The sequence below is a fragment of the Podarcis filfolensis genome (assembly GCF_964270895.1).
Source record: "Podarcis filfolensis genome assembly, contig: HAP1_SCAFFOLD_125, whole genome shotgun sequence".
In the NCBI taxonomy this organism is placed as follows: domain Eukaryota; kingdom Metazoa; phylum Chordata; class Lepidosauria; order Squamata; family Lacertidae; genus Podarcis; species Podarcis filfolensis.
In genome coordinates, this window is record NW_028149448.1 from 57,830 (window position 1) to 80,329 (window position 22,500).

Genomic DNA, 22,500 nt, shown 5'->3' on the forward strand with positions numbered 1-22,500 from the left:
GGGTTCGAATCTGCGGCAAAACTCCAGCAATCTGGGTTTGAGTCAAGACCCCAGGAATCCGGGTTCGAATCCAGGGCAAAACCCCAGGAATCCGGGTTCCAATCTGTGCCAGGACCCCAAAAATCCAGGTTTGAGTCTGGGTTCGAATTCAGGACAATACCCCAGGAATCCGGGTTCGAATCCCAGTAAAGACCCCAGGAATCCGGGTTTGAACCCAGAACGAGACCCAAGGAATCCGGGTTCGAATCCAGTGCAAAACCCCAGGAATCCGGGTTCGAATTTGAGTCAAGACCCCAGGAATCCAGGTTTGAATCTGGGTTCGAATTCAAAATGAGACCCCAGGAATCTGGGTTCGAATCCAGAACGAGACTCCAGGAATCCGGGTTCGAATTTAAGTCAAGTGCCCAGGAATCCGGGTTCGAATTTGAGTCAAGAGCCCAGGAATCCGGGTTCAAATCCCAGTAAAGACCCCAGGAATCCGGGTTCAAATCCCAGTAAAGACCCCAGGAATCCGGGTTTGAATCTGGGTTCGAATCCAAAACGAGACCCCAGGAATCCAGGTTCGAATCCGGGGCAAAACCCCAGGAATCCAGGTTCGAATTTCAGTCAAGACCACAGGAATCTGGGTTCGAATCTGAACCAGGTCCCCAAGAATCCAGGTTTGAGTCTGGGTTCGAATTCAGGACAATACCCCAGGAATCCGGGTTCGAATCCCAGTAAAGACCCCAGGAATCCGGGTTTGAACCCAGAACGAGACCCAAGGAATCCGGGTTCGAATCCAGTGCAAAACCCCAGGAATCCGGGTTCGAATTTGAGTCAAGACCCCAGGAATCCAGGTTTGAATCTGGGTTCGAATTCAAAACGAGACCCCAGGAATCCGGATTCAAATCCCAGTAAAGACTCCAGGAATCCGGGTTCGAATTTGAGTCAGGACCCCAAGAATCCAGGTTTGAATCCGGGTTCAAACCCAGAACGAGACCCCAGGAATCCGTGTTCGAATTCAAAACGAGACCCTAGGAATCCGGGTCCAAATCCGGGTTCAAATCCCAGTAAAGACCCCAGGAATCTGGGTTAGAATCTGGGGCAAAACCCCAGGAATCCGGGTTCGAATTTGAGTCAATTGCCCAGGAATCCGGGTTCGAATCCAGAACGAGACCCCAGGAATCCGGGTTTGAATCTGGGCCAGTACCCCAAGAATCCAGGTTTGAATCTGGGTTCGAATTCAAAACGAGACCCCAGGAATCCGGGTTCGAATCTGGGCCAGGACCCCAAGAATCCAGGTTTGAATCTGGGTTCGAATTCAAAACGAGACCCCAGGAATCCGGGTTCGAATCCCAGTCAAGACCCCAGGAATCCGGGTTCGAATCCCAGTCAAGACCCCAGGAATCCGGGTTCAAATCCCAGTACAGACCCCAGGAATCCGGGTTTGAATCCCAGTAAAGACCCCAGTAAACCGGGTTCGAATCCAGAACGAGACCACAGGAATCCGGGTTCGAATCCGAGGCAAAACCCCAGCAATCCTGGTTTGAATTTGAGTCAATTGCCCAGGAATCCGGGTTCGAATCCAGAACGAGACCCCAGGAATCCGGGTTCGAATCCCAGTAAAGACCCCAGGAATCTGGGTTCGAATTCAGAACGAGACCCCAGGAATCCGGGTTCGAAAATGGGGCAAAACCCCAGGAATCCGGGTTCGAATCTGGGCCAGGACCCCAAGAATCCAGGTTTGAATCTGGGTTCGAATTCAAAACGAGACCCCAGGAATCCGGGTTCGAATCTCGGGCAAAACCCCAGGAATCCAGGTTTGAATTTGAGTCAATTGCCCAGGAATCCGGGTTCGAATCTGGAGCAGGACCACAGGAATCCGGGTTCGAATCCGGGGCAAAACCCCAGCAATCCGGGTTCGAATTTGCGTCAAGACCCCAGGAATCCGGGTTCGAATCTGGGTTCGAATCCAGAATGAGAGCCCAGGAATCCGGGTTCGAATCCCAGTAAAGACCCCAGGAATCTGGGTTCGAATCCCAGTAAAGACCCCAGGAATCCGGGTTCGAATGTGAGTCAAGACCCCAGGAATCCAGGTTTGAATCTGGGTTCGAATTCAAAAAGAGACCCCAGGAATCCGGGTTCGAATTCCAGTAAAGACCCCAGGAATCCGGGTTCGAATTCCAGTAAAGACCCCAGGAATCCAGGTTCGAATCTGGGGCAAAACCCCAGGAATCCGGGTTCGAATGTGAGTCAAGACCCCAGGAATCCAGGTTTGAATCTGGGTTCGAATTCAAAAAGAGACCCCAGGAATCCGGGTTCGAATTCCAGTAAAGACCCCAGGAATCCGGGTTCGAATTCCAGTAAAGACTCCAGGAATCCGGGTTCGAATTGGTTCGAATCCAGAACGAGACCCCAGCAATCCGGGTTCGAATTTGAGTCAAGACCCCAGGAATCCGGGTTCGAATCTGGGTTCGAATTCAAAACGAGACCCCAGGAATCCGGGTTCGAATCCCAATAAAGACCCCAGGAATCCGGGTTCGAATCTGGACCAGGACCCCAAAAATCCAGGTTTGAATCTGGGTTCGAATCCAGAACGAGACCCCATGAATCTGGGTTCGAATTTGAGTCAAGACCCCAGGAATCCGGGTTTGAATCTGGGTTCGAATCCAGAACAAGACCCCAGGAATCTGGGTTTGAATCCCAGTAAAGACCCCAGGAATCCGGGTTTGAATCTGGGTTCGAATCCAGAATGAGACCCCAGGAATCCGGGTTCGAATCTGGAGGAGGACCCCAAAAATCCGGGTTTGAATCTGGGTTCGAATTCAAAACGAGACCCCAGGAATCCGGGTTCGAATATGGGGCAAAACCCCAGGAATCTGGGTTTGAATTTGAGTCAAGACCCCAGGAATCCGGGTTCGAATCTGGACCAGGACCCCAAGAATCCTGGTTTGAATCTGGGTTCGAATCCAGAACGAGACCCCAGGAATCCGGGTTCGAATTGGAGTCAAGACCCCGACTTACTGGGCACAAATCCGGTGTAAAACGGCATCAATCCTCCGCTGGTGTAAATCTGATTATTCGGCCAATAGGTGCTTGGCAGCCGCTTGCCGAAACTATACATTGGACTCCTTAGCATTTCCTATGGGAGAAAAGACCCGGCTCAGGGTTCGAGCGCCTGGGAGTTGTAGCGCGCGGGTTGGCGGCTCATCTAGCCTGACTCCCTTTCAAGATCTGGATTTGACTCCGGATCCGGATCCACACCACTTCCCTGGATTTTGAACCCGGATCCGGATCGAGAACCGGGCGCCTGGGAGTTGCAGCGCGCGGGTTGGCGGGTCATCTAGCCTGACCCCCTTTCAAGATCTGGATTTGACCCCGGATCCGGATCCAGACCTGTTCCCTGGATTTTGAACCCGGATCCGGATCGAGAACCAGGCGCCTGGGAGTTGTAGCGCGCGGGTTGGCGGATCATCTAGCCTGACCCCCTTTCAAGATCTGGATTTGACCCCGGATCCAGATCCAGACCAGTTCCCCGGATTCAGATCCAGACCTTTCCCCCGGATCCTAATCTAGAACCGGGCGCCGGGGAGTCGTAGTGCTCGGCGGCGCCGGGTCCTACACCTTGAACCCGGATCCAGATTTGCCCCCAGGTCCGGATCCGGACTTGACCCCAGTTCCGGATCCAGACTTGATCCTGGATTCGGATCCAGACCTTGTCCCCGGATTTTGAACCGGGCGCCTGGGAGTTGTAGCGCTGGCGCCGCTGGGTCCTGCAGCTTGAACCCGGATCCGGATCTTTTCCCCACTGGATCCGGATCCGGAATTGACCCCGGATCCGGATCTAGACCTTTTCCCCTGACCCGGATCTGGAACCGGGCGCCTGGGAGTTGTAGCGCACGGGTTGGCGGGTCATCTAGCCTGACCGCCTTCCCGAATCCGGACTTAACTCCGGATCCAGACTTGACCCTGGATCCAGATCCAGACCTTGTCCCCGTATCTGGATCTGGAACCGGGCGCCTGGGAGTTGTAGCGCACAGCGGCGCCTGGTCCTCCAGCTTGAACCCAGATCCAGATTTGCCCCCAGATCCGGATCCGGACTTGACCCCGGTTCTGGATCCGGACTTGACCCTGGATCCGGATCCAGACCTTTTTCCCGGATCCGGATCGAGAACCGGGCGCCTGGGAGTTGTAGCGCACTGGTTGGCGGCTCATCTAGACTGACTCCCTTTCAAGATCTGGATTTGACCCCGGATCCGGATCCAGACCTATTCCCTGGATTTTGAACCCGGATCCGGATCGAGAACCGGGCGTCTGGGAGTTGTAGCGCGCGCCTTGGTGGGTCATCTAGCCTGACCCCCTTTCATGATCTGGACTTGACCCCCGATCCGGATCCAGACCAGTTCCGCGGATCCGGATCCAGACCTTTTCCCCCGGATCCAGATCGAGAACCGGGCGCCTGGGAGTTGTAGCGCGCACCTTGGTGGATCATCTAGACTGACTCCCTTTCAAGATCTGGATTTGACCCCGGATCCGGATCCAGACCTGTTCCCCGGATTTGGATCTAGACCTTTTCCCCGGATCTAGAACCAGGCGCCTGGGAGTTGTAGCGCGCGGGTTGGCGGATCATCTAGACTGACTCCCTTTCAAGATCTGGATTTGACCCCGGATCCGGATCCAGACCTATTCCCCGGATTTTGAACCCGGATCCGGATCTAGAACCGGGCGCCTGGGAGTTGTAGCGCGCGCCTTGGTGGGTCATCTAGCCTGACCCCCTTTCATGATCTGGACTTGACCCCCGATCCGGATCCAGACCAGTTCCGCGGATCCGGATCCAGACCTTTTCCCCCGGATCCAGATCGAGAACCGGGCGCCTGGGAGTTGTAGCGCGCACCTTGGTGGATCATCTAGACTGACTCCCTTTCAAGATCTGGATTTGACCCCGGATCCGGATCCAGACCTGTTCCCCGGATTTGGATCTAGACCTTTTCCCCGGATCTAGAACCAGGCGCCTGGGAGTTGTAGCGCGCGGGTTGGCGGATCATCTAGACTGACTCCCTTTCAAGATCTGGATTTGACCCCGGATCCGGATCCAGACCTATTCCCCGGATTTTGAACCCGGATCCGGATCTAGAACCGGGCGCCTGGGAGTTGTAGCGCGCGGGTTGGCGGCTCATCTAGACTGACCCCCTTTCAAGATCTGGATTTGACCCCGGATCCGGATCCAGACCAGTTCCCCGGATTCGGATCCAGACCTTTCCCCCGGATCCGGATCTAGAACTGGGCGCCTGGGAGTTGTAGCGCGCGGGTTGGTGGGTCATCTAGACTGACTCCCTTTCAAGATCTGGATTTGACTCCGGATCTGGATCCAGACCAGTTCCCCGGATTGGGATCCAGACCTTTCCCCCCGGATCCTAATCTAGAACCGGGCGCCAGGGAGTTGTAGCGCTCGGCGGCGCCTGGTCCTCCACCTTGAACCCGGATCCAGATTTGTCCCCGGTTCCGGATCCAGACTTGACCCTGGATCCGGATTCAGACCTTTTCCCCAGATCCGGATCTAGAACCGGGTGGCTGGGAGTCGTAGCGCTCGGCGGCGCCGGGTCCTCCACCTTGAACCCGGATCCAGATTTGCCCCCAGGTCCGGATCCGGACTTGACCCCAGTTCCGGATCCAGACTTGATCCTGGATTCGGATCCAGACCTTGTCCCCGGATTTTGAACCGGGCGCCTGGGAGTTGTAGCGCTCGGCGGCGCCGGGTCCTCCACCTTGAACCCGGATCCAGATTTGCCCCCGGTTCCGGATCCGGACTTGACCCCGGATCCAGATCTAGACCTTTTCCCCGGATCCGGATCGAGAACCGGGCGCCTGGGAGTTGTAGCGCGCGGATTGGCAGGTCATCTAGCCTGACCCCCTTTCAAGATCTGGATTTGACCCCGGATCCGGATCCAGACCTATTCCCCGGATTTTGAACCCGGATCCGGATCGAGAACCAGGCGCCTGGGAGTTGCAGCGCGCGGGTTGGTGGGTCATTTAGACTAACCCCCTTTCAAGATCTGGATTTGACCCCGGATCCGGATCCAGACCTATTCCCCGGATTTTGAACCCGGATCCGGATCGAGAACCGGGCGCCTGGGAGTTGTAGCGCGCGGGTTGGCGGCTCATCTAGCCTGACTCCCTTTCAAGATCTGGATTTGACCCCGGATCCGGATCCAGACCTGTTCCCCGGATTCGGATCCAGACCTTTCCCCCGGATCCGGATCTAGAACCGGGCGGCTGGGAGTCGTAGCGTTCGACGGCGCCTGGTCCTCCACCTCGAACCCGGATCCAGATTTGCCCCCAGATCCGGATCCGGACTTGACCAGGGTCAAGTCCGGATCCGGATTCAGACCTTGTACCCGGATCCAGATCGAGAACCGGGCGGCTGGGAGTCGTAGCGTTCGGTGGCGCCGGGTCCTCCGGTTTGAACCCGGATCCGGACCTTCCCCATCCGGATCTGGATTTGACCCCGGATCCGGATCCAGACCTTGTTCCCAGATCTAGAACCGGGCGCCGGAATCCGGGTTCGAATCTGGGGCAAAACCCCAGGGATCTGGGTTCGAATTTGAGTCAAGACCCCAGGAATCCGGGTTCAAATCCCAGTAAAGACACCAGGAATCCGGGTTCGAATCTGGGGCAAAACCCCAGGAATCCGGGTTCGAATCCGGGGCAAAACCCCAGGGATCTGGGTTCGAATTTGGGTCAAAACCCCAGGAATCCGGGTTCAAATCTGGGTTCGAATTCAAAACGAGACCCTAGGAATCTGGGTTCGAATCTGGGGCAAAACCCCAGGAATCCGGGTTCAAATCTGAGTCAATTGCCCAGGAATCCGGGTTCGAATTTGAGTCAATTGCCCAGGAATCCGGGTTCGAATTTGAGTCAATTGCCCAGGAATCCGGGTTCGAATCTGGAGCAGGACCACAGGGATCTGGGTTCGAATCCGGGGCAAAACCCCAGGGATCTGGGTTCGAATTTAAGTCAAAACCCCAGGAATCCGGGTTCAAATCTGGGTTCGAATTCAAAACGAGACTCCAGGAATCCGGGTTCGAATCTGGGGCAAAACCCCAGGAATCCGGGTTCAAATCTGGGTTCGAATTCAAAACGAGACTCCAGGAATCTGGGTTCGAATTTGAGTCAAAACCCCAGGAATCCGGGTTCGAATTTGAGTCAAGAGCCCAGGAATCCGGGTTCGAATTTGAGTCAAGACCCCAAGAATCCGGGTTCAAATCCCAGTAAAGACACCAGGAATCCGGGTTCGAATCTGGGGCAAAACCCCAGGAATCCGGGTTCGAATCTGGGGCAAAACCCCAGGGATCTGGGTTCGAATTTGGGTCAAGACCCCAAGAATCCGGGTTCAAATCCCAGTAAAGACACCAGGAATCCGGGATCGAATCTGGGGCAAAACCCCAGGAATCCGGGTTCGAATTTGAGTCAAAACCCCAGGAATCCGGGTTCAAATCCCAGTAAAGACACCAGGAATCCGGGTTCAAATCTGGGTTCGAATTCAAAACGAGACTCCAGGAATCCGGGTTCGAATTTGAGTCAAGAGCCCAGCAATCCGGGTTCGAATACCAGTAAAGACACCAGGAATCCGGGTTTGAATTTGGGGCAAAACCCCAGGGATCCGGGTTCGAATTTGAGTCAAAACCCCAGGAATCCGGGTTCAAATCTGGGTTGGAATTCAAAACGAGACCCTAGGAATCTGGGTTCGAATCCCAGTAAAAAACCCCAGGAATCCGGGTTCGAATCCAGAACGAGACCCCAGGAATCCGGGTTCGAATTTGAGTCAAGAGCCCAGGAATCCGGGTTCGAATTTGAATCAATTGCCCAGGAATCCGGGTTCGAATCTGGGTTCGAATTCAAAACGAGACCCTAGGAATCTGGGTTCGAATCCCAGTAAAAACCCCAGGAATCCAGGTTTGAATTTGAGTCAATTGCCCAGGAATCCGGGTTCGAATCCAGAACGAGACCCCAGGAATCCGGGTTCGAATTTGAGTCAAGACCCCAAGAATCCGGGTTCCAATCCCAGTAAAGACACCAGGAATCCGGGTTCGAATCTGGGGCAAAACCCCAGGAATCCGGGTTCGAATTTGAGTCGAAACCCCAGGAATCCGGGTTCGAATTCAAAATGAGACCCTAGGAATCTGGGTTCGAATCCGGGGCAAAACCCCAGGAATCCGGGTTCGAATCTGGGGCAAAACCCCAGGGATCTGGGTTCGAATCTGGGTTCGAATTCAGGACAATACCCCAGGAATCCGGGTTCGAATCCAGAACGAGACTCCAGGAATCCGGGTTCGACTCCGGGGCAAAACCCCAGCAATCCGGGTTCGAATTTGAGTCAAGAGCCCAGGAATCCGGGTTCGAATCCAGAACGAGACTCCAGGAATCCGGGTTCGAATTTGAGTCAAGAGCCCAGGAATCCGGGTTCGAATTTGAATCAATTGCCCAGGAATCCGGGTTCAAATCCAGAACGAGACCCCAGGAATCCGGGTTCGAATCTGGGGCAAAACCCCAGGAATCTGGGTTTGAATTTGAGTCAAAACCCCAAGAATCTGGGTTCAAATCCCAGTAAAGACACCAGGAATCCGGGTTCGAATCTGGGGCAAAACCCTAGCAATCCGGGTTCGAATTTGAGTCAAGAGCCCAGGAATCCGGGTTCGAATCCAGAACGAGACCCCAGGAATCCGGGTTCGAATTTGAGTCAATTGCCCAGGAATCCGGGTTCGAATTTGAGTCAATTGCCCAGGAATCCGGGTTCGAATCTGGTTCGAATTCAAAACGAGACCCTAGGAATCTGGGTTCGAATCCCAGTAAAAACCCCAGGAATCTGGGTTCGAATCCAGAACGAGACTCCAGGAATCCGGGTTCGAATTTGAGTCAAGAGCCCAGGAATCCGGGTTTGAATTTGAGTCAAGAGCCCAGGAATCCGGGTTCGAATTTGAATCAATTGCCCAGGAATCCGGGTTCGAATTTGAGTCAAGAGCTCAGGAATTCGGGTTTGACTTTGAGTCAATTGCCCAGGAATCCGGGTTCGAATCTGGGTTCGAATTCAAAACGAGACCCTAGGAATCCGGGTTCGAATCCCAGTAAAAACCCCAGGAATCCGGGTTCGAATCCAGAACGAGACTCCAGCAATCCGGGTTCGAATTTGAGTCAAGAGCCCAGGAATCCGGCTTCGAATTTGAGTCAATTGCCCAGGAATCCGGCTTCGAATCTGGAGCAAAACCCCAGGAATCCGGGTTCGAATCGGGAAAAACCCCAGCAATCCGGGTTTGAATTTGAGTCAAGACCCCAGGAATCCGGGTTCGAATCTGGGTTCGAATTCAAAACGAGACTCCAGGAATCCGGGTTCGAATCCAGAACGAGACTCCAGGAATCCGGGTTTGAATTTGAGTCAAGAGCCCAGGAATCCGGGTTCGAATTTGAGTCAAGAGCCCAGGAATCCGGGTTCGAATTTGAGTCAAGAGCCCAGGAATCCGGGTTCGAATTTGAATCAATTGCCCAGGAATCCGGGTTTGAATTTGAGTCAATTGCCCAGGAATCCGGGTTCGAATTTGAGTCAATTGCCCAGGAATCCGGGTTCGAATCTGGGTTCGAATTCAAAACGAGACCCTAGGAATCCGGGTTCGAATCCCAGTAAAAACCCCAGGAATCCGGATTCGAATTTGAGTCAATTGCCCAGGAATCCGGGTTCGAATCTGGGGCAAAACCCCAGGAATCCGGGTTCGAATTTGAGTCAATTGCCCAGGAATCCGGGTTCGAATCTGGAGCAGGACCACAGGAATCCGGGTTCGAATCCGGAGCAAAACCACAGCAATCTGGGTTCGAATTTGAGTCAAGACCCCAAGAATCCGGGTTCAAATCCCAGTAAAGATACCAGGAACCTGGGTTTGAACCCAGGACAAAACCCCAGGAATCCGGGTTCGAATCTAGAGCAGGACCACAGGAATCCGGGTTCGAATCCCGGTAAAGATACCAGGAACCTGGGTTTGAACCCAGGACAAAACCCCAGGAATCCGGGTTTGAATTTGAGTCAATTGCCCAGGAATCCGGGTTCGAATCTGGGGCAAAACCCCAGGAATCCGGGTTCGAATTTGAGTCAAGACCCCAAGAATCGGGGTTCAAATCCCAGTAAAGACACCAGGAATCCGGGTTCGAATCTGGGGCAAAACCCCAGGAACCCGGGTTCGAATTTGAGTCAAGACCCCAGGAATCCGGGTTCAAATCTGGGGCAAAACCCCAGCAATCCGGGTTCGAATTTGAGTCAAGAGCCCAGGAATCCGGGTTCGAATCCAGAACGAGACCCCAGGAATCCGGGTTCGAATCCGGGGCAAAACCCCAGGAATCTGGGTTTGAATTTGAGTCGAAACCCCAGGAATCCGGGTTCGAATTCAAAACGAGACCCTAGGAATCTGGGTTCGAATCCCAGTAAAAACCCCAGGAATCCGGGTTCGAATTTGAGTCAATTGCCCAGGAATCCGGGTTCGAATCTGGGTTCGAACTCAAAACGAGACCCTAGGAATCTGGGTTCGAATCCCAGTAAAAACCCCAGGAATCCGGGTTCGAATCCAGAACGAGACTCCAGGAATCCGGGTTCGACTCCGGGACAAAACCCCAGGAATCCGGGTTCGAATTTGATTCAATTGCCCAGGAATCCGGGTTCGAATTTGAGTCAAGAGCCCAGGAATCCGGGTTCGAATTTGAGTCAATTGCCCAGGAATCCAGGTTCGAATTTGAGTCAAGACCCCAAAAATCCGGGTTCAAATCCCAGTAAAGACACCAGGAATCTGGGTTCGAATTTGAGTCAATTGCCCAGGAATCCGGGTTCGAATTTGAGTCAAGACCCCAAGAATCCGGGTTCAAATCCCAGTAAAGACACCAGGAATCCGGGTTCGAATCCGGGGCAAAACCCCAGGAATCCGGGTTCGAATTTGAGTCAAGACCCCAAGAATCCGGGTTCAAATCCCAGTAAAGACACCAGGAATCCGGGTTCGAATCTGGGGCAAAACCCCAGGGATCCGGATTCGAATTTGAGTCAATTGCCCAGGAATCCGGGTTCAAATCTGGGGCAAAACCCCAGGGATCTGGGTTCGAATTTGAGTCAATTGCCCAGGAATCCGGGTTCAAATCTGGGGCAAAACCCCAGGAATCCGGGTTCAAATCTGGGTTCGAATTCAAAACGAGACTCCAGGAATCCGGGTTCGAATCCAGAACGAGACTCCAGGAATCCGGGTTCGATTCCGGGGCGAAACCCTAGCAATCCGGGTTCGAATTTGAGTCAATTGCCCAGGAATCCGGGTTCAAATCTGGGGCAAAACCCCAGGGATCTGGGTTCGAATTTGAGTCAATTGCCCAGGAATCCGGGTTCAAATCTGGGGCAAAACCCCAGGAATCCGGGTTCAAATCTGGGTTCGAATTCAAAACGAGACTCCAGGAATCCGGGTTCGAATCCAGAACGAGACTCCAGGAATCCGGGTTCGATTCCGGGGCGAAACCCTAGCAATCCGGGTTCGAATTTGAGTCAAGAGCCCAGGAATCCGGGTTCGAACCTGGGAGTTGTAGCGCACAGGTTGGCGTCTCATCTTGCCTGACTCCCTTTCAAGATCTGGATTTGACCCCGGATCCGGATCCAGACCACTTCCCCGGATCCGGATCCAGACCTTCTCCCCGGATCTAGAACCGGCCGCCGGCGCCTCCCGGGAGTTGTAGCGCGCGCACCTGGTTGCGGTCGAACTCGTCCATGGCGCCCTTGACCCCGGTGGTGTAGTTTTCTCCCATGATCCACGGGGAGCGAGGGATGTAGCCGGTGTAGCCTGCGGGCGGGAAACGTAGTTTTCAGGGCGCCCTTGAACCCGGAATTCCCAGAATTCCTAGATTTCTAGGGCGCCTGAACTACGTTTCCCGTGAATTCTAGTTTCCTGCCCTGAATTTCTAGAACTTCCTGGGAATTATAGTTTCCTCTCATAAATTTCTAGATTTCTTCCTGGGAATTCTAGTTTCCTCCCCTGAATTTCTAGATTTCTCCTTGCAGGGAATTCTAGTTTCCATGAATTTCTATATTTTTTCCTGGGAATTCTAGTTTCCTCCCCTGATTTTCTAGATTTCTCCTTCCTGGGAATTCTAGTTTCCTCCCCTGAATTTCTAGATTTCTCCTTCCTGGGAATTCTAGTTTCCTCCTTCCTGGGAATTCTAGTTTTCTCCCCTGATTTTCTAGATTTCTTCCTGGGAATTCTAGTTTCCTCCTCTGAATTTCTAGATTTCTCCTTCCTGGGAATTCTAGTTTTCTCCCCTGATTTTCTAGATTTCTTCTTGCAGGGATCTCTAGATCTCTTCCCAGAATTTCTAGTTTTCTTCCTGGGAATTCTAGTTTCCTCCCCTGAATTTCTAGATTTCTCCTTGCAGGGATCTCTAGATCTCTTCCCAGAATTTCTAGATTTCTTCCTGGGAATTCTAGTTTCCTCTCCTAAATTTCTAGATTTCTCCTTCCTGGGAATTCTAGTTTCCTCCTCTGAATTTCTAGATTTCTCCTTCCTGGGAATTCTAGTTTCCATGAATTTCTAGATTTTTTCCTGGGAATTCTAGTTTCCTCCCCTGAATTTCTAGATTTCTCCTTGCAGGGATCTCTAGATCTCTTCCCAGCATTTCTAGATCTCTCCCTTGAATTTCTAGATTTATCCCTGGGAATTCTAGTTTCCTCCTTCCCTGAATTTCTAGATTTCTCCTTCCTGGCAGGGATTTCTAGATTTCCAGAGATTTCTAGATTTCTGTCCAGGATTTCTAGCTCTCTTCTTGCAGGGATCTCTAGATCTCTTCCCAGGATTTATAAATCTGTTCCCTGAATTTCTAGATTTCTCCTTCCTGGGAATTCTAGTTTCCGTGAATTTCTAGATTTCTCCTTCCTGGGAATTCTAGTTTCCATGAATTTCTAGATTTTTTCCTGGGAATTCTAGTTTCCTCCCCTGAATTTTTACATTTCTCCTTGCAGGGATCTCTAGATCTCTTCCCAGAATTTCTAGATTTTTCCTGGGAATTCTAGTTTCCTCCCCTGAATTTCTAGATTTCTCCTTGCAGGGATCTCTAGATCTCTTCCCAGAATTTCTAGATTTCTTCCTGGGAATTCTAGTTTCCTCCCCTGAATTTCTAGATTTCTCCTTCCTGGGAATTCTAGTTTTCTCCCCTGAATTTCTAGATTTCTCCTTCCTGGGAATTCTAGTTTCCTCCCCTGAATTTCTAGATTTCTCCTTGCAGGGATCTCTAGATCTCTTCCCAGAATTTCTAGATTTCTTCCTGGGAATTCTAGTTTCCTCCCCTGAATTTCTAGATTTCTCCTTCCTGGGAATTCTAGTTTCCTCCCCTGAATTTCTAGATTTCTCCTTCCTGGGAATTCTAGTTTCCTCCCCTGAATTTCTAGATTTCTCCTTCCTGGGAATTCTAGTTTCCTCCCCTAAATTTCTAGATTTCTCCTTCCTGGGAATTCTAGTTTCCTCCCCTGAGTTTCTAGATTTCTCCTTGCAGGGATCTCTAGATCTCTCCCTTGAATTTCTAGATTTCTTCCTGGGAATTCTAGTTTCCTCCCCTGAATTTCTAGATTTCTCCTTCCTGGGAATTCTAGTTTCCTCCCCTGAGTTTCTAGATTTCTCCTTGCAGGGATCTCTAGATCTCTTCCCAGGATTTCTAGATTTCTTCCTGGGAATTCTAGTTTCCTCCCCTAAATTTCTAGATTTCTCCTTCCTGGGAATTCTAGTTTCCTCCCCTGAATTTCTAGATTTCTCCTTCCTGGGAATTCTAGTTTCCTCCCCTGAATTTCTAGATTTCTCCTTGCAGGGATCTCTAGATCTCTTCCCAGAATTTCTAGATTTTTTCCTGGGAATTCTAGTTTCCTCCCCTGAATTTCTAGATTTCTCCTTGCAGGGATCTCTAGATCTCTTCCCAGAATTTCTAGATTTCTTCCTGGGAATTCTAGTTTCCTCCCCTGATTTTCTAGATTTCTCCTTCCTGGGAATTCTAGTTTCCATGAATTTCTAGATTTCTTCCTGGGAATTCTAGTTTCCTCCCCTGAATTTCTAGATTTCTCCTTCCTGGGAATTCTAGTTTCCTCCTTCCCTGAATTTCTAGATTTCTCCTTTCTGGGAATTCTAGTTTCCGTGAATTTCTAGATTTCTTCCTGGGAATTCTAGTTTTCTCCCCTGAATTTCTAGATTTCTTCCTGGGAATACTAGATTTCTAGGGCGCCTGAACTACGTTTCCCGTGGATTCTAGATTTCTAGGGCGCCTGAACTACGTTTCCCGGGGATTCTAGATTTCTAGGGCGCCTGAACTACATTTCCCAGATCTCTCCTTTCCCAGATCTCTCCTTTCCAGGATGTCTAGATCTCTCCTTGCGGGGATTTCTAGATCTCTCCTTTCCAGGATGCCTAGATCTCTCCTTGCAGGGATTTCTAGATCTCTCCTTTCCAGGATGTCTAGATCTCTCCTTGCGGGGATTTCTAGATCTCTCCCTTCCAGGATGTCTAGATCTCTCCTTGCAGGGATTTCTAGATCTCTCCTTTCCAGGATGCCTAGATCTCTCCTTGCAGGGATTTCTATATCTCTCCTTTCCAGGATGTCTAGATCTCTCCTTGCGGGGATTTCTAGATCTCTCCCTTCCAGGATGTCTAGATCTCTCCTTGCAGGGATTTCTAGAACTCTCCTTTCCAGGATGTCTAGATCTCTCCTTGCGGGGATTTCTAGATCTCTCCTTTCCAGGATGTCTAGATCTCTCCTTGCGGGGATTTCTAGATCTCTCCCTTCCAGGATGTCTAGATCTCTCCTTGCGGGGATTTCTAGATCTCTCCTTTCCAGGATGTCTAGATCTCTCCTTGCAGGGATTTCTAGATCTCTCTTTTCCAGGATGTCTAGATCTCTCCTTGCAGGGATTTCTAGATCTCTCCTTTCCAGGATGTCTAGATCTCTCCTTGCAGGGATTCCTAGATCTCTCCATTCCAGGGTGTCTAGATCTCTCCTTGCAGGGATTTCTAGATCTCTCCTTTCCAGGATGTCTAGATCTCTCCTTGCAGGGATTTCTAGATCTCTCCTTCCCTGAATTTCTAGATTTCTCCTTCCTGGCAGGGATTTCTAGATTTCCAGAGATTTCTGTCAGGGATTTCTAGCTCTCTCCATGCAGGGATCTCTAGATCTCTTCCCAGGATTTCTAGATCTCTCCCTTGAATTTCTAGATTTATCCCTGGGAATTCTAGTTTCCATGAATTTCTAGATTTTTTCCTGGGAATTCTAGTTTCCTCCCCTGAATTTCTAGATTTCTCCTTGCAGGGATCTCTAGATCTCTTCCCAGAATTTCTAGATTTCTTCCTGGGAATTCTAGTTTGCTCCCCTGAATTTCTAGAACTTCCTGGGAATTCTAGATTTCTAGGGCGCCTGAACTACATTTCCCGGGGATTCTAGATTTCTAGGGCGCCTGAACTACGTTTCCCGTGAATCTAGAATTCATGGGAAACGTAGTTCAGGCGCCCTAGAATCTGGACCAGGACCCCAAAAACCCAGGTTTGAATCTGGGTTCGAATTCAAAACGAGACCCCAGGAATCCAGGTTTGAATCCAGTACGAGACCCCAGGAATCTGGGTTCGAATCCCAGTAAAGACCCCAAGAATCCGGGTTCAAATCCAGAACGAGATTCTAGGAATCCGGGTTCGAATCCCAGTAAAGACCCCAGGAATCCGGGTTCGAATCCCAGTAAAGACCCCAGGAATCCGGGTTCGAATCTGGGTTCGAATCTGTGGCAGAATCTAGAATTCACAAGAAACGTAGTTCAGGCGCCCTAGAAATCTAGAATCCCCAGGAAATGTAGTTCAGGCGCCCTAGAATCTGGAGCAGGACCCCAAAAATCCAGGTTTGAATCTGGGTTTGATTCCAGAACGAGATTCCAGGAATCCGGGTTTGAATCCGGGGCAAAACCGCAGCAATCCGGGTTCGAATTTGAGTCAAGAGCCCAGGAATCTGGGTTCAAATCCCAGTAAAGACCCCAGAAATCCGGGTTCGAATCCAGAACGAGACCCCAGAAATCCGGGTTCGAATCCAGAACGAGACTCCAGGAATCCGGGTTCGAGTCTGGGCCACAACCCCAAGAATCCAGGTTTGAATCTGAGTTCGAATTCAAAACTAGACCCCAGGAATCCGGGTTCGAATTTGAGTCAAGAGCCCAGGAATCCGGGTTCGAATTCAAAACGAGATTCCAGGAATCCGGGTTCGAATCCGGGGCAAAACCCAGCAATCTGGGTTCGAATTTGAGTCAAGACCCCAGGAATCCGGGTTCGAATCTGGGTTCGAATTCAAAACGAGACCCCAAGAATCCGGGTTCGAATTTGAGTCAAGAGCCCAGGAATCCGGGTTCAAATCCAGAACGAGACCCCAGGAATCTGGGTTCGAATCTGGGGCAGAATCTAGAATTCATGGGAAACATAGTTTAGGCGCCCTAGAAATCTAGAATTCCCGGGAAGAAATCTAGAAATTCAGGGAAGGAGGAAACTAGAATTCCCAGGAAGCAATCTAGAAATTCAGGGGAGGGATCTAGAAATCCTGGGAAGAGATCTAGAGATCCCTGCAAGGAGAGATCTAGAAATCCCGGACAGGAATCTAGAAATCTCTGGAAATCTAGAAATCCCTCCCAGGAAGGAGAAATCTAGAAATTCAGGGAAGGAGGAAACTAAAATTCCCAGGGATAAATCTAGAAATTCAGGGGAGAGATCTAGAAATCCCTGACAGAAATCTAGAAATCTCTGGAAATCTAGAAATCCCTGCAAGGAGAAATCCAGATAATCTAATGAGAAATCTAGAAATCACCACAAGGAGAAACCTAGGAATCCAAAGAGAAATCTAGAAATTCCTACAAGACATATAGAAATCTCTGGGAATCTAGAAATCCAGGGAAGGAGAGATCTAGAAATCCCTGCAAGGAGAAATCTAGAAATTTCTACAAGAGATCTAGAGATCCCTGCAAGGAGAGAGCTAGAAATCCCTGACAGAAATCTAGAAATCTCTGGAAATCTAGAAATCCCTGCCAGGAAGGAGAAATCTAGAAATTCAGGGGAGAGATCTAGAAATCCCTGTCAGAAATATGGAAATCTAGAAATCCCTGCAAGGAGAGATCTAGAAATCCCTGCAAATAGGAAACTAGAATTCCCAGGGAGAAATCTAGAAATTCCTACAAGAGATCTAGAGATCCCTGCAAGGAGAGATCTAGAAATCCCTGCAAATAGGAAACTAGAATTCCCAGGAAGGAGAAATCTAGAAATTCAGGGGAGAAATCTAGAAATCCCTGTCAGAAATCTGGAAATCTAGAAATCCCTGCAAGGAGAGATCTAGAAATCCCTGCAAATAGGAAACTAGAATTCCCAGGGAGAAATCTAGAAATTCCTACAAGACATATATAAATCTCTGGAAATCTAGAAATCCAGGGAAGGAGAAATCTACAAATCCCTGCAAGGAGAAATCCAGATAATCTAGATCTAGACCTCATGGGAAGGAGAGATCTAGAAATCCCTGCAAGGAGAGATCTAGAAATCCCTGACAGAAATCTAGAAATCTCTGGAAATCTAGAAATCCCTGCAAGGAGAAATCCAGATAATCTAATGAGAAATCTAGAAATCACCACAAGGAGAAATCTAGGAATCCAAAGAGAAATCTAGAAATCCCCGCAAGGAGAAATCTAGGGATTTCTGGCTGGAGGCGGGGCTTCTAGAGGAAGAGGCGGGGCTTCTGGGGGAAGGGGCGGGGCCTACCAGAAATGGCCTTCCTCTGGACCAGGTTGGGGGCGTCCATCTTGGGGGTGCGGTCAAAGCGGCAGATGTCCGTCGTCTCGGTGGGCGGCGGGAGGGGCGTGGCCTCGATCCGGGTCGTCTGGGGGCGGAGTCAGAGAGGGGCGGAGTCAGAGAGGGGGATCCAGAAATCCCCGCCAGGAGAAATCTAGAAATCTCTTCCGGAAGTCGAGAAATCCCTGCAAGTAGAAATCTAGAAATCCCCGCCAGGAAACATCAGGAGAAATCTAGAACTCCCTGCCAGAATAAATCTAGACATCTTTGCCAAGAGAAATCCAGAAATCCCCGCAAGCAGAAATCTAGAACTCACTTCCAGAAATCTAGAACTCGCTTCCAGAAATCCCCGCAAGCAGAAATCTATAACTCACTTCCAGAAATCTAGAACTCACTTCCAGAGATCCAGAGATCCCCGCAAGCAGAAATCTAGAACTCACACCCAGAAATCTAGAAATCCCTGCAAGCAGAAATCTAGAACTCACTTCCAGAAATCCCCGCAAGAAGAAATCTAGAGCTCACATCCAGAAACCTATAACTCGCTTCCGGAAATCTAGAACTCGCCTTCAGAAATCTAGAACCCACTTCCAGAAATCAAGAACGCAGCTCCAGAAATCTAAAACTCACTTCCAGAAATCTAGAAATCCCCGCAAGCAGAAATCTAGAAACCAGGGGAAATCTGGAACCCCCCACAAACAGAAATCTAGAACTCACTTCCAGAAATCGAGAAATCCCTGCAAGCAGAAATGTGGAAACCAGGGAAAAATCTGGAACTCCCCGCAAGCAGAAATCTAGAACTCACTTCCAGCAATCTAGAAATCCCCTCAAGCAGAAATCTAGAAACCAGGGAAAAATCTGGAACTCCCCACAAGCTGAAATTTAGAGCTCACTTACAGAAATCTAGAAATACCCGCAAGCAGAAATCTAGAACTCACTTCCAGAAATCTAGAAACCAGGGAAAATCTGGAACTCCCCGCAAGCAGAAATCTAGAACTCACTTCCAGAAATCCAGAAATCCCCGCAAGCAGAAATCTAGAACTCACTCCCAGAAATCTAGAACTCACTTCCAGAAATCTAGAACTCGCTTCCAGAAATCCCCGCAAGCAGAAATCTATAACTCACTTCCAGAAATCTAGAACTCACTTCCAGAAATCTAGAAATCCCCGCAAGCAGAAATCTAGAGCTCACTTCCAGAAATCTAGAACTCACTTCCAGAGATCCAGAGATCCCCGCAAGCAGAAATCTAGAAATCCCTGCAAGCAGAAATCTAGAAACCAGGGAAAATCTAGAAATCCCCGCAAGCAGAAATCTAGAAGTCACTCCCGGAAACCTATAAGTCCCCGCAAGCAGAAATCTAGAAACCAGGGGAAAATCTAGAACTCGCATCCAGAAATCCCCACAAGCAGAAATCAAGAGCTCACTCCCAGAAATCTAGAAATCCCTGCAAGCAGAAATCTAGAAATCCCTGCAAGGAGAAATCTAGAAATCAGCCCCAAAAAATTCTAGAAATCCCCACCAGGAAAAATCTAGAACTCCCCGCAAGCAGAAATCTAGAACTCACTTCCAGAAATCTAGAAATCCCCGCAAGCAGAAATATAGAACTCACTCCTAGAAATCTAGAACTCACTTTCAGAAATCTAGAACTCCCCGCAAGCAGAAATCTAGAACTCACTTCCAGAAATCTAGAGCTCACTTCCAGAAATCTAGAAATCCCCGCAAGCAGAAATCTAGAAATCCCTGCAAGCAGAAATCTAGAAACCAGGGAAAATCCGGAATTCACTGCAAGCAGAAATCTAGAACTCACTCCCAGAAATCTAGAAATCCCCGCATGCAGAAATCTAGAACTCCCAGAAATCTATAACTCACCACAAGCAGAAATCTAGAGCTCACTTGCAGAAATCTAGAAATCCCCGCAAGCAGAAATCTAGAGCTCACTTCCAGAAATCTAGAAATCCCCGCAAGCAGAAATCTAGAGCTCACTTCCAGAAATCTAGAAATCCCCGCAAGCAGAAATCTAGAGCTCACTTCCAGAAATCTAGAAATCCCCGCAAGCAGAAATCTAGAACTCAATTCCAGAAATCTAAAAGTCACCTCCAGAAATCTAGAACTCCCCGCAAGCAGAAATCCAGAACCCACTTCCAGAAACCTAGAAATCCCCGCAAGCAGAAATCTAGAACTCACTTCCAGAAATCTAGAACCAACCTCCAGAAATCTAGAACCCCCCGCAAGCAGAAATCTAGAACTAACTTCCAGAAATCCCCGCAAGCAGAAATCTAGAACTCACCCCCTGAAACCTAGAAATCCCCGCAAGCAGAAATCTAGAAACCAGGGAAAAATCTGGAAATCCCCGCAAGCAGAAATCTGGGGAAAAAACCCCGAAACCCCCCGATTCGAACCCGCCACCGGCCCCTCACCTCCCCGCCCGGCGCCGCCCGGCACCCCTGTCCGCAGACCAGCGCCATCCCGGCGTCGCACGGCGCCCGCTCCTCCCGCCCGCAAACCAAGGCGACGTCCGGGTGGCAGAGGTACATCCTGGGCGCCGGGTTCGAGTCTCCGCCAATGGAGGAAGAGAATTGTCGCCAGCCGGGTCCGCAGGCCAATCGGAGGCCGGGGTGGCAGGGGGCGGCGGCCGGCCTTGGCTCCGCCCCTGTCGCCGGGCAGATGGTGGGTTTGGGAGATATAGCGCAGGGAGGAGGCGGCCGGTTTGGGAGGCGGAGGCAAGACTGGTGAGGGAGGAAGCCTGGAAGAGAAGGGGCAGAGATAAATATAATATAATATATATATAATATAATATAATATATAATGTAATATAATATAATATAATGTAATGTAATATGATGTGACGTGATGTGATGTGATATAAAATAATATAATATAAGAATGTAATGTAATGTAATGTAATAGAGACAAAGCCTGGAAGAGAAGTGGCACAGATGAATATAATATAATATAATATAATATAATATAATATAATATAATATAATATAATATAATATAATATAATATATGATGTGATGTGATGTGATATAAAATAATATAATATAATAATGTAATGTAATGTAATAGAGACAAAGCCTGGAAGAGAAGTGGCACAGATGAATATAATATAATATAATATAATATAATATAATATAATATAATATAATATAATATAATATAATATAATATAATATATAATGTGATGTGACGTGATGTGATGTGATATAAAATAATATAATATAAGAATGTAATGTAATGTAATGTAATAGAGACAAAGCCTGGAAGAGAAGTGGCACAGATGAATATAATGTAATATAATATAATATAATATAATATAATATAATATAATATAATATAATATAATATAATATAATATAGTAATGTAATGTAATGTAATATAATGTGATGATGTGATGTAATATAATATAATATAATATAATATAATATAATATAATATAATATAATATAATATATAATGTGATGTGACGTGATGTGATGTGATATAAAATAATATAATATAAGAATGTAATGTAATGTAATGTAATAGAGACAAAGCCTGGAAGAGAAGTGGCACAGATGAATATAATGTAATATAATATAATATAATATAATATAATATAATATAATATAATATAATATAATATAATATAATATAATATATGATGTGATGTGATGTGATATAAAATAATATAATATAATAATGTAATGTAATGTAATAGAGACAAAGCCTGGAAGAGAAGTGGCACAGATGAATATAATATAATATAATATAATATAATATAATATAATATAATATAATATAATATAATATAATATAATATAATATAATATATAATGTGATGTGACGTGATGTGATGTGATATAAAATAATATAATATAAGAATGTAATGTAATGTAATGTAATAGAGACAAAGCCTGGAAGAGAAGTGGCACAGATGAATATAATGTAATATAATATAATATAATATAATATAATATAATATAATATAATATAATATAATATAATATAGTAATGTAATGTAATGTAATATAATGTGATGATGTGATGTGATATAATATAATATAATATAATATAATATAATATAATATAATATAATATAATATAATATAATATAATATAATATAATATAATATAATATATAATGTGATGTGACGTGATGTGATGTGATATAAAATAATATAATATAAGAATGTAATGTAATGTAATGTAATAGAGACAAAGCCTGGAAGAGAAGTGGCACAGATGAATATAATGTAATATAATATAATATAATATAATATAATATAATATAATATGATGTGATGTGATGTGATGTGATATAATATAATATAATATAATATAATATAATATAATATAATATAATATAATATAATATAATATAATATAATATAATATAATATAATAATGTAATGTAATGTAATAGAGACAAAGCCTGGAAGAGAAGTGGCACAGATGAATATAATGTAATATAATATAATATAATATAATATAATTAATATAATATAATATAATATAATATAATATAATATAATATAATATAATATAATAATATAGACAAAGCCTGGAAGAGAAGTGGTGCAGATGAATATAATATAATATAATGTAATATAATATAATATAATATAATATAATATAATATAATATAATATAATGTAATGTAATGTAATGTAATGTAATGTAATGTAATGTAATATAGTATAG

The 22,500-nt window shown here is 47.5% G+C and overlaps 1 protein-coding gene across 1 annotated transcript in view; it reads right to left on the reverse strand.

The window, feature by feature from the left end:
- LOC310755072 (ciliary microtubule inner protein 2A-like) overlaps positions 1-22,500 on the reverse strand; it is a 35,719-nt gene that overhangs the window by 3,995 nt on the left and 9,224 nt on the right. Inside the window, exons 3-6 of the mRNA XM_083631748.1 lie at positions 20,234-20,559; positions 17,790-17,907; positions 11,734-11,828; positions 3,004-3,121 (exon numbers count right to left, since the gene is read on the reverse strand). Coding sequence (XP_083487874.1) covers positions 3,004-3,121; positions 11,734-11,828; positions 17,790-17,907; positions 20,234-20,559 — 657 coding nt within the window. The remainder of the gene's footprint in view (positions 1-3,003; positions 3,122-11,733; positions 11,829-17,789; positions 17,908-20,233; positions 20,560-22,500) is intronic.